Source organism: Aulonocara stuartgranti, assembly GCF_965226115.1.
Source record: "Aulonocara stuartgranti genome assembly, chromosome: 2".
Taxonomy (NCBI): domain Eukaryota; kingdom Metazoa; phylum Chordata; class Actinopteri; order Cichliformes; family Cichlidae; genus Aulonocara; species Aulonocara stuartgranti.
Genome location: NC_138940.1, coordinates 30,918,663 through 30,931,003, shown reverse-complemented (window position 1 = coordinate 30,931,003; position 12,341 = coordinate 30,918,663). Strand labels below are relative to the sequence as shown.

At 39.3% G+C, this 12,341-nt stretch overlaps 1 protein-coding gene across 2 annotated transcripts in view; it reads left to right on the top strand.

Moving 5' to 3' along the window:
• Positions 1-12,341, top strand: part of spock1 (SPARC (osteonectin), cwcv and kazal like domains proteoglycan 1) — a 122,774-nt gene that overhangs the window by 87,814 nt on the left and 22,619 nt on the right. For both annotated transcript variants that reach the window (XM_082504155.1, XM_082504154.1), the window contains exons 5-7: positions 653-767; positions 6,317-6,449; positions 10,216-10,336. In XM_082504155.1, coding sequence (XP_082360281.1) covers positions 653-767; positions 6,317-6,449; positions 10,216-10,336 — 369 coding nt within the window. The remainder of the gene's footprint in view (positions 1-652; positions 768-6,316; positions 6,450-10,215; positions 10,337-12,341) is intronic.

Here is a 12,341-nt window from a genome sequence, read left to right as displayed (position 1 = left end):
CTGGTACAGACTGTGTAATTGACAGAATTACTATGACCACTAGTCCAGAGTGCACTGGCTGGTGTTGGCTGGCCTCTCTCACTCCATTTGTGCTAAAAGCTCTTGTCTTTTTCTTTTACTCCCACTGTCGCTTTCACCTCACACGCCTCCTATGGGGTTTTTTGTTTTTTTCCCTTTTCCTCAGTCTGTCAAATGAAAGCGGGTTTGTGCTGTTAGCCTAGTGTGAAATGACACAATGCTCAGAGTCAATGAGCTGCTTTGATCTTTTGTCATCTTGGACACCAGCCAGCTGTGCCTGGCTGCCACGGCAATAATGTCACTCTGGAGATTGATTTGGAGGAAGATGGGGTTGACGCTCGGAGAGAATAGTACTCATTAAGCAGCTCACAACGTGGAAAACTCAACGTTTACTTCATACCTTTTACCATTCTTCTCCTCTGTCGTTTTCTCCAACTCATTATTTTTCTGCCTGCTTCAGTTAGTAGAACATAAGAGCCCGCCAACTGTAAAACCAAAAGAGGAGCTGGATGTTTTGCTGCATCAGTTTTCAACCCCAGCGCTTCATTGTGCTGATCCTCCTGTTCTATGTGTTTCTGATAACTTATTCTTTGCAGCTCAGAGATGAAGTTTGTTTCTGCTTTCTCATTTTTAGGACCAGATGCCACCAAGGATCCATGCCTGAAGGTTCGCTGTCCTCCTCACAAGATCTGTGTCAGTCATGACTACCAGACGGCGATCTGCACCAATCACAAGCAGCCAGGCCACAGGTAAGAGTCAGTTACAGTGCTTTGAAAAGTCTTCAGCCACCCCCCATTTCTTCATGTTTTGCAAAGGAAATAACTTGAAAGTTGTATTTGGTACAGCCACCTTTATTCTTCAGCACAGCCTGAACTTTCTCGAGCAAGATTTCTTGTACTTTGAGTAATTGTTGGAAATAGTTCTTCAGGCTTCTTGAAGGACATTCAAAGCTCTTCTTTGGATATTGTCCACCTTCTGTTCTGTTGTCTGTCAAGATGATCCCACATCCCACACTGGCTCTGGGGAGGCCAATCTATGATTCCACTTTGTGTGGAACAGTATGAGGTATGCTTTTTGCTACATTACGAGTGTTTCAGGTCACTGCAGAAAAATCATGCAGTTCCCAATTACTTTTCCAGATGGTATTACATGGTGGATCAAAATTTTGTTTTTTTTTGCTAAGTTGCCTGTTATGTATAGACACAACAGTGGTTTGTTCCTTGACTTAGGTGCCTTTTTAATGTGTGAACACTTTGTTGTTAAGTGTTTTAACAAACCCAGAAACAGATACAAGGACTGGACTGAAAATGAGTGAAAAAGCAGCCAATGTCTAAGAAACGCTTTGAAAGACCTTCAGAAAGGTGAAGACCACTTTAAAAATGATAAGAAAGTCTGGCTCCTGAGGAACAAAGCATGAAAAATGAGAGATTTGTTATAATTTAAGTTTGTCTTTAACAATGGCCAGCATCTAAATTGCACCTAAGAATAATGTAAAGCTAAAAGAAATCTTAAGATCGAGAAAAATACTGGAGTGAGCTTGTACTTTTTGATGAAAGGGACACACTATTATAATGTGAATCTCCAACATACTCTGTTGCAGTCTTTACAACACATCAGAAACAGGTTTGTGAATGTGATTATGATAATGCAACGTTAATTGTGTTTTTGAGCAGTTTTGAAACAGTTTCGAAACACATATTATCTTTGTCATATACCGAAGAGCAGCGGGAGTTTTTTTTCTCACTCTTTAAATCAAATTTGTGCTATTAAGCGAGCTCGAAAAGCTACAACTTATTATATCTTTTAAAGTGCTATGCCAAGTTTAACTTCAATATCCTAACTACCTGCAAGGCAGTTTCAACAAATTACATCAAGCAAAAGCAAACAAGTATCGTTTTGTGTTTTGTGTGTTAGCACTGTGTAATAACTCAGCGTGCTTCAATGACAGACATTGGCTTACGTATTCCCAACACCAATTAATTTTAATCACACTATCTGTTTGCTCTGTCACCACCCAATTTGTTTGTGTTTTCAACCATTGCCAATTTTAAGGGTTTTCAATTTTTCAGTTCAAGAAGCATTTCTTCAAGAAGACATCAGAATATTTCTCTGTCTCTGTCTTGGGTTTAATTGATTTCCTCAAGTCATTAGCTCCTAAGAATCTTGACTATAATCCTTTTCTTTCCCTCCATTTGTATTAAATTAATTACAAGTGCTATTTTCGCTCTAATGTGACAAATTATTCACCTGGACTGTGAAATTTCCAAGTATTATCATTCACCCGAGCTTTTGACAATGATATGTATATTATTTTGAATCAATTTAAGATAAACTAGTTGCACCAATTGGCATAAAACCGATTCAGTGTCCTCCTAGAGGCCAAATCCAAACTTTGTTGTTCTCCAGACATTGGCAAACACATATTGTGTAATAATTTACACAGTGATGAAGTATGTCCTGTTTATCTAGATTTTACTCACTGCTTCCCTGTAAACAGCACAAACAAAAATCCTTATGCAAATTAGTTTCCTTTTCTAAACAGCTGTCGACACAAAAATCCCAAGCACTCTTTGGTCTTCCTCTTCAAACTGAAAGATTTGAGTATAAAACTGACTTTTCTTATTGGGGTGATAATATTTAGCTGCAGGCTTGAACGTCTACATTAGCAACCAAGCTGTAATTCAAAAACCATTATGGAGGCTCGTTTATAATTTTTCGCCCCCTCTGTCCCGCTGTGACGGGGTTGTACTTATGTCAAATCAGAAACTTTACAGACTACAGCATCTTGGAAACTCTCAGCGGGTAGCTGAAATATATTGTTAGATGAGGGAGATAATGATCACTTTCTTTTGTCTGTTTGAGATGGAAATATCGCTACTGTCTTGTCTTCTAATAAAATGATTGGGAGATGGATGAGGGGAAGCGTTGGCCTTTGTGATGAACTTTTGTCTACATTTAGCTGATTGTATGGGTTATTTTTCAGTGATGTGTGCATGCCTGCTGTGCTTTAGCAGCATTAACTAGTTTAGTTAGTTTGTTGCGCTCTTAACATGATTTTATAATGGAATAGACTTAAATGTACATTACTGGGACAAAGTCTTGAACGACCCCTCATTTTGTATATATAATTTGCTTTGTTTTTTTCAATTAATCAGGAGCAATAGTTCAGTTATTCAGGCTTTCTGTAGGTCTGTCTAAGTTTTTCTTTGGACATTGGCTGCTTGTTCACTCGTTTTCAATCCAGTCCTTCTACCTGACAATTTTTTAAAAGATTTTCAGGATTTCTTAAGCCACTGAACACTGACCTATGAATCATTCAAACATCAAGAATGCACCCGTGTTGTGTTCACACAGATAGTTTAGCAGAGAACCAGTTTTAAATGCTGCAGTTTGATAGGCATGAAATAGTACTTTTTTTAGATTAGGAAACTGGATGTGTAGACAACAAAAGAAGAAGTTACAAGCCTGGAAAAAAAAACTATCTACAAAAGATGAACAATACAGGTTAAGAAACAGTAAAAAATCCAGCAAAGACCTGACACAGGACCTGAGAGATAAATATGGCCTTCAGTCGATTCATCTACTGTTCGCTGAAGCCTCATCAGAACTGATCTCAGTGGAAGGATAGCTGTCAAGAAGCTATTCTTAAGAAAGGAAAATGGGGAGTTTAGGCTGAGGTATTCCAGATTACACAAGAAGTGGACTGAAAATCAGTGGTAACAGGTCTTATACGGTGATGAATCCAAATGTGACATTTTTAGCTCAGATTCCTGTCAGTATGTACGGAGGAGGTCAGGAGAGAGATACCACAGTGAGTGTCTACAGCCATCTGAGAAACACGATGGAGGCTCTGTGGAGGTGAAGACTATTTAAAAAACTCAGAAATTTGAAAAAAAGCTTCTCTCAGAGAGGTCAGGCTTTGTTCAAGAATAAATTTGGTCATAACAAATATTGATTTTCAGGCTTGTTAGAATTGTACAAACTCTGTTTTTTGTTTTATATACTGTATTTACATGTAGGTTTGCACATGTTTAAATAAATGTGGGGTGACTGAAGATTGTAATACCTTAATCCTGTGCTTTTATTATCTTGATCTTATTTGGTGATTTGTTGCATTTTTTGTTTTGTGTTTTATGTATTCTTTTATTTGGTTCATAAATGGTTTCCATGTTTAATCCTTTGACCTTTGGATTATTCACTTCATTTGAAAGCTGCGAGCTGTGTTTATTTAAATTTTAAAATATGGGATAAATAGTTGCAATTTTAAATGGTAAATGGTAAATGGCCTGTATTTATATAGCGCTTTACCAGTCCCTAAGGACCCCAAAGCGCTTTACATATCCAGTCATCCACCCATTCACACACACATTCACACACTGGTGATGGCAAGCTACATTGTAGCCACAGCCACCCTGGGGCGCACTGACAGAGGCGAGGCTGCCGAACACTGGCGCCACCGGGCCCTCATTTTAAGGATATTTGCCAACCATTTTTTTATATTTAGTATCTTTTTTGTAATGCTTTGCTGTATATTTGATTAAGGTATTTAATTCACTTAATGAACGAGTCTCAGGACTGGATAATTTAGCCAACAATGATTTATTTGCTGTGTATGCTGTAAAACTTACCAGTTTACATAACTGTACATGAAACTGTTGATCGGAACAAAATATTTGTGAAAACGTTTGTAAGTTACCGTATTTCCCGGACTACAAAGCGCACCTGAATATTAGCCGCACAAGCTAAAATCAGGGGAAAATCCTGTTTTGTACATACATTAGCCGCACCTGACTAAAAGCCGCAGGTGTTTCAATGTTGACTTATCATATGTAAGAGAATATGCACAAAGCGAATTGTCAGGAAAGAGATGGCTGTTTGGAGACACACCCCTTTTATTAATATTTTGAAAAACAAGTTATGGGTACATATTTACATAACTTTTTAGGTATATGTACAAGTAGCGGTAATTACAAGTACAAAACATGTACTGTGCTTCATGAATGAGTAACAAATGTAGTGCATAACAATAACCTACAGCACACCAGAAAAATAGATTGGACTACCTTTTAGGCTCAGGTGCAGTGACACGGCTTTAACAAGAAGAAAAGTCAGTCATTCACCACCATCTTCCTGCGCACTAAAACCACCAAAGTCCTCTTCTCCAGTGTCGCATAGCGGTACTTTGAAGTTTGTTTTTCGCGCTACTTGTACGGCACTATGTTGCCTGGCGGATGGACATGTGACCAACATACCACTCTTGAACCCGATACTGTGTGTCTGATCACATGCCCTTCCGCCAGGCAACGTAGTGCCGCACAACACCGGAACAAACAAAACAAATCGTCTTACGATATGACAAAAATCATGGAAAATCCATAGAAAAGCCGCACCTGACTAAAAGCCGCAGGGTTCAAAGCTTGTGCAAAAAGTAGCGGCTTATAGCCCAACAATTACGGTAATATTCCAGTGGGAAAGTTTTTTTTGTTTGGTTTGGTTTGGGAGGGGGGGGTTTCTGGAATGGATTTTTTTACTATTTTTTGTTCTTGAATATTTTATACATGTCAGACATTCACTTGGTCAGAGGTGTTCTCCAAATTGAGAAATATTACAGAAATTTACAGAATTTTCAAGAGTCTCTTCAGCTTTATTATCTGCTTGATAGATCAGGAGGCAGCCGGGTGTTCAATGAGAGCACTTAGACAGAAATTGCTGCAAGATTTGGATCAAACATAATTACACTGCTTATTGAAAGGGACTTCTCAGAAAATCTGCTTCTTCTGACTCTGACAAAAAAAAAGAATTATGATCATTACAACAATTTCCCTCTGCACACAAATGTTATTATGCCTATACTATATGTACTACTAAAAGTTTGGCTTCTGGCTCTGTGTAATCTTTTACTTTGTATGTCAAAAGTCAAACATATAACTGTCTAAAACAGCAGTCCCCAACCCCCGGGCCTCGGACCGGTACCGGTCCGTGAGTCATTTGGTGCCAGGCCGCGAGAGTTGAGGCTCAGGTGTGGAATGTATGGTTTTCAGGGTTTTTATCGGTTTTCAGCATTATTTTGTTATCGTTTTGATCGTTAACTCGGTTTTCCTGGGTCTTTTCACGTGTGTTATGAATAAATCTTCTTTTTTTCAGTACCGGTACTAGTTTTATTTTGTTGTATTTATCCGCGACACCTTAAAGGCCGGTCCGTGAAAATATTGTCGGGCATAAAATGGTCCGTGGCTCAAAAAAGGTTGGAGACCGCTGGTCTAAAACATTGTTTGTAATGTTTTTTTCTCTCCACCAGTGTGAAACCCAGGAAAGGCAGTGCAGGCCACAAGCATAGGCTTGAAGCTGATGCTCATGGGAAATGCAGGCTCTGCTCAGCCCTCCAGTCAACTCCTGTTTGTGGTTCTGATGGGCACACTTACTCCTCCGAGGTGAGACATAACTCTGTTAGCATCATTGGAATATGAGCATCTATAGTTTTGATGCTCTTACTCAATGTGCTCATTCTTCTTCAAATTCATCAGTCGTCACCTTTTCTTCCTACCCAGATGCCTCCACTGCATTGATTCATTTTGAGCTGCAGGTTCCCAATAGTCTGCTGAGCAAATTTCTCAAAACATCACATTGCCTGTGATGTCACTGGGCATTTTGGAAAAACTGTTCACCCATTGTCCCGTGCAATTCTTTCTAGCCACTAACTCCTACCTGTAAGCGCCTCCTGAGCTACATAAAATCGCACATAGACACAAGCTCACCATGTAATTAGAAAAGACATTTCACGGTTTAACCTTTGTGATAAGTCAAGAAGAAAGTAAATAGAAGAAGTTAGGGCTGGGGGAGGCGAAGATCGATATCCAGGGGCAGAAAATGCCATAAAGAAGTGAGGCTCCGTCCTTGGTATAACACACTGTAGATTCTTATTGACGTCCATGTTCATCTTAACTTCTTGTCCTTGTATTCAACCCTTTGGTTGTCAGCAGTGAAACACAGTCCAATACACAGAAACCGTAAAACATAATGGACAGCACTTTAGTGTCTTACACAGCTAATTCAAAGTCTTAATGACAGTTATTGGCAAAATGCAGCAATCTGGGAACTGAAGACTTTTTGTCACTTTCGCTGTAATGTATTCCAACATTTCAGTCAGGAACTTACCTTAACAGCGCAATTTTGTCTGATGAGACACAATCAATAAAAGTAGAGCAGTATATGTTTTTGTGTGTTGGAAATTTTTGGGGGGACATCCCAACATTAAGCATGTTAATCTCCTCAGCTCCTTTGGAAGATAACTGCTCAATTGAACTGTCAAATGTACAAATATATATGATTGTGAGATTTAGATAGAATTTTTGTATAAGCTATATAGATGTTGGCACTCACGGTGCCCTAGGCAATTTCAATGCAAAGTTTGTTCAAGATTGGTCCACTCGTCTAGAAGGAGAAGGGAACATACATGCGTACATACACACATACACACATACATTGATCTTTATAGCACGGTGACACTGTGGTTGAAGTGTGCTGTAGATTCAAATAGCCTCCATAAGCTTCCATTTATGTTATAGTTAGAGAACATCCATCCATCTATACATTTTCTTAACCACACTGTTCCAGTTCAGGACTGAGGGAAGAATTCAAATGAACTCAATTTTATTTATATAGCACAAAATCACAACAACAGTCACCTCAAGGTGCTTTATATTGTAAGGTAAAGACCCTATAATAATACAGAGAAAATCACAACAACCACTTGACCCCTATGAGCAAGCACTTGGCAACCTTGGCAAGGAAAAACGTTTAAGAAGAGGAAATCTCTGGCAGCGGTCTGCCACGACCTGCTGGGGGTTAGGGTCATAGGGTAGGAGGTGGAGTACAAAAATAATAGTAAATAGATAATGCTAACTGGCTAATAAACATTTTCATGCGCATCCTTATGTTTTGTTGACCCACGCACCTACCCAGACCTCCATCCTTACTGCACCAGCGAAATCCACAACTGCAACTCCAACCAATCAGTATGACACAAACTGCGATTATCAAGGTCTGTGCCCTGACCCGCAGAAGTCGGGACGTAGGCCTCGCTAATGACCAACACTGCCTGTGAGCTGGGACTGAGCTGAGGAGGAGTCGTGTTAAAGGCGAAAAAAGAGGAAGAACAAAAAGCCGGGGGAGGGCTAGGAAATCCCTCTGCTCTCTGTGGTAAATTAGTTGGAGGGGTTCAGTTAGCTGCTGGAGTGATGGGTCCCTGTGGCCCAACTTAAACTCTGCTCACCAGTGAGCTGCTGGTCTCAAGCTTATTCATGTTTTATTATTACATTACATGCCTCCCTCATCATAACCACACACACACTCTCACACACACTCAATATCCTATTAAGAGGACAGTGCTCTTATCTCCTGAGAGGCTTCGGCCCACTAAGTTAAATCCATTACTTACTTCCTCTTAAATCATCCTTTCTCCTCTCCTCTCCCCTCGGCTTCTCTCCTCACCTCACCTCTATTTTTACTTGACCAAGTCAGGTGTTAAAATACTGTTTCATCAAAACCACATTAACCCCAGGAGAGAGACAAACATAAAGATTCATGGTGCCTCTCTCTCTCTGACAGTGACTGGGGGAGGACATCCATTTCCCCCACCCTCTATCCCCACCCGTCTCTCTCTCTTTCTCTTTCTCCCTCTCCCATCCGCAGACAGCTAATTCAATATGTTGAAAACAGGACAGAGCACTGTTCCTTTGTCAACAGATTTCATTAAGCAACATTAGCGGCGCTATCAAAGAGGTGACAGGGAGGAAATGATGGATTTGAATTAGAACGTGGGAAATGAAAGTGCTGGAAGGATAAGGCTAAGCCTGTGTAAGGCGTGATATGCGTATAGATGTTTATGCACCGTCATGGTCCCACTCTGACAAATCCTGTCGTCATCATCTCGCAAACAGAATTTACATATCTCATTTCAGTTTTCATTATTCCTCTTGGAAGGGTCTGGTAATTGGATTTTTTTTTCCTCCAACTAGTCCAAACAATTTCTTATCCCTCACTTACCTGAAATGAGATTTATGCTGTTAAATTACATTCAGAAGTAGTCCGTCTTGCTTTTTGGGTTGCATTAGGTTTGTACTGCAGTGAATAATAGAATGTCAATGGGAATCTCGGTTTCTAATGGCATGTCTACATGACTGCCTAACGGACATATTTGTTCATCCAAGATAAATGACCAATCCTGTATCAGCAAATGTTTCCCATAATCAGCTCAAATAAGAAATATTCACGTTTTTGTTTTGTTGTAATTTCATATATAGAATAATAAACCACCATGGTTTAAACATACCAGCTAAGGAGCGCCATTATTTGTTTTCACCTCAGGTAACATCCAGTTCCCACATAACGCAGCTCAGTACAAATTCTATAGTAAACACTCACTTCCTGATGCTTGCCAAATCTTCCAAAGTTCACGCTTGTTTGCATGGTTTGCAGAAAAATGTTTTTGCTCATAGTTACCATCAGTCAGGTCAAAGTTGTAGATTCAGGGCAATATTTTGGACTGAAAGTGCTCGTGAAGTGTTGCCTCCTTAGACTGCAGTATATAATAGGGATCTTTAATACACCCATGCACTCTGGTTTTTATTTTTATTTCTTTCCCGCAAACTTTGTCAATGATTTCGTCAATGACAGCTTGTTGTCTTACACTCATAGCGCTTGCAAGGCCACAGGTGACATTATACAACATGCAGATTAATTTATTTTTATTTATTTAGCTGTGTAGTATCTCAAGTGTAAGGAAAAAATGTTTGAAGGATTTTGTATTGCTCATGTTAGGAATAAAGTGGAAATTTCAAGAATAAGTTGAGAATAAAGTGGAAATGTTGAGCATAAGATCAAGTCCATTGCCAGCTATTTCACTTACAAAATTAACTATTTCATGTTTAGTTTTATTCTGCACCATCTCTTCAAAGCCCTTATACGTATCACCACACTGTATAACAAATTTATCCTCACAATCCCAATTGTTTTCTTTGAAATACTATTTCAGCATTTTTTTAATCAAAATAATGAGTTTATTTTCAAAGTTTTAACATCATTCTCAAAACGCAAAACAACAACAAAAAAACTTGTCAAATTAGTGTTTCCTTTTTGCTCTTGTCATCAGTGATTGTGGGAATTAGACCCTGAAAAGGTCTTTGTGGTTTTTTACAGTGTAAATTGGAGTTCCAGAGCTGCCTGTCTGGGAAGAAAATCTCAGTGAAATGTGATGGGCTATGTCCCTGCTTGCCCAGTCAGGAGCTCAGCAAACCACTGCACAATGGCGAGAAGGCTGGTGAGTACTTAACCTGATAGTCATCTTTTTTCTTTAACCATCAGGTTTAAAGTTGCTTCCTTTTTATTTAGGCGGTTACGTAGTTAGTCGTGTTTGCCTTTATTTGAGCTGAAAAAGATTATCTGCATTTTAGCAATTTTCAGCTTCAGAAGCACTCTACTATGTCTCACCAGACACACACACACAAAAACATCCTTTCACTGGTAATCCCTCAAACTCTCTGGTGATTCAAAGTGTTTCCATCCTTTTCCTGTCACCCCTCTCCTTACTTATGTTATTTTCTTTCCTTACCGTCCCATCACCCCCACCCATTCTCTGACAGCTGCAGGGATCAGTGATGGAGTGAGTGTGTGTGTGTCTTATTGTTTGTCATGGAAATAGGATTTCAGCAGATGGATGGAGAGATTCTGGTAGAGAAATGCAATCTAAAGGAAAGCAGCAAAGGAATAGGATGGATTGTTATCGTTACAGACTTCCTCTCTCACAAATAGGGGATTGGTGGAATGGTTTTACTTTGTGTAGTGTTGATCGATCTATCTATCTATCTATCTATCTATCTATCTATCTATCTATCTATCTATCTATCTATCTATCTATCTCTCTATCTATCTCTCTATCTCTCTATCTCTCTCTCTCTCTATCTATCTCTCTCTCTCTATCTCTCTCTCTCTATCTCTCTCTCTCTATCTCTCTCTATCTCTCTCTCTCTCTCTCTCTCTCTATCTCTCTCTATATATATATATATCTATCTATACTTCATACAGAAATCAAACTGTACTCTCAGAGGTCTTATCTAATTACTATTTGATTGTGAAGCATTTATAAAGCTCCCGAGGTTCAGTGTCTGCTAATTAATGACAACTCTTTCTTTATCTTACAGTCTCGTCCATTAGCTTAAGTCTGAATGAATGGCGGGAACAGAAAGTGATGCGGTTACAGAGAAGTGTTTTAACAACTTGACTGCTGTCTAATTAATTCCCTTCTGTCTTTGCTCAATAAAAACTATAATTATGTGTTTGGTTTGCTAAGAGTCTGGCTCTGAGAGGGAACAGAGTGGATGAGTTTGTGGGAAAAAAGGAAATCTATTTCCAGATCTTGGACACTGTCAGCATGCAGCATTGGGGGGTTTTTTCTGTCTGGCTTCCTGCTTTGACTCTTTTCACTAAGGTCTATTTTTTCTGTCCCTATTTCTCATTTAAATAAGTTCATCTATGGTTTTGTCTTCCTCTTTTTATGACTCTCACTGACCTTTTCAGCACAGTCTGTCCTAAAAACCATCGATCAGATAGCAGGTCCAAATGTTTGTGCATTCAGAGGTGGCAGGGATGAGTGAAATGTTTGTCGTCTCCCAACCTGATAGAATCTCTCATTAGATCAGCAACATAAAATGGTAAACAGATGGGGGTGGCAGTAGGTGAGGAAAACACTCTGCGTATGTGTGAGATTGTGTTCCTGTGGTAACAGTCAATAGATTGCATCAGGTTGATATGTGCAGTCATTCGACTGTGTTTACGGAGTTTGAACATTGGTACCAGACTAGTAAATATCTCACTTCGCACTAAGATAAGATAAGATAAGATAGAACTTTATTAATCCCTCGGGTGGGTTCCTCTGGGAAATTCGACTCCGACACTTCGACACTACACCTGCGTCTGTAACTGCAGGACCATAAGCATCACTTTATCAGTAAACAGTGCTGTTGTGTTACTGCCCCTCTGTGTTTGCTTGTTTCGGGTTTTTTCTCTGCTTAGATTCAGACACAGGAAGAACGACAGATGGTGTGCACTCTAATGTGTACCTGTACAAGTGTTCATGCAGGCTATTGTTTTAATATTCACTTTAATTAGATTTAATAAAAAGGAATAGATGATAGTGGTTTTTTTTCTTTTTTTAAATTTTGTTTGTTTTGTCATATGCACAGTTGTAAATATGGGAAAATGCACATTTATTATTAGATATATGATGTATTATAGATAATGGCGCGTGCACACGCAGCGACCAGCAG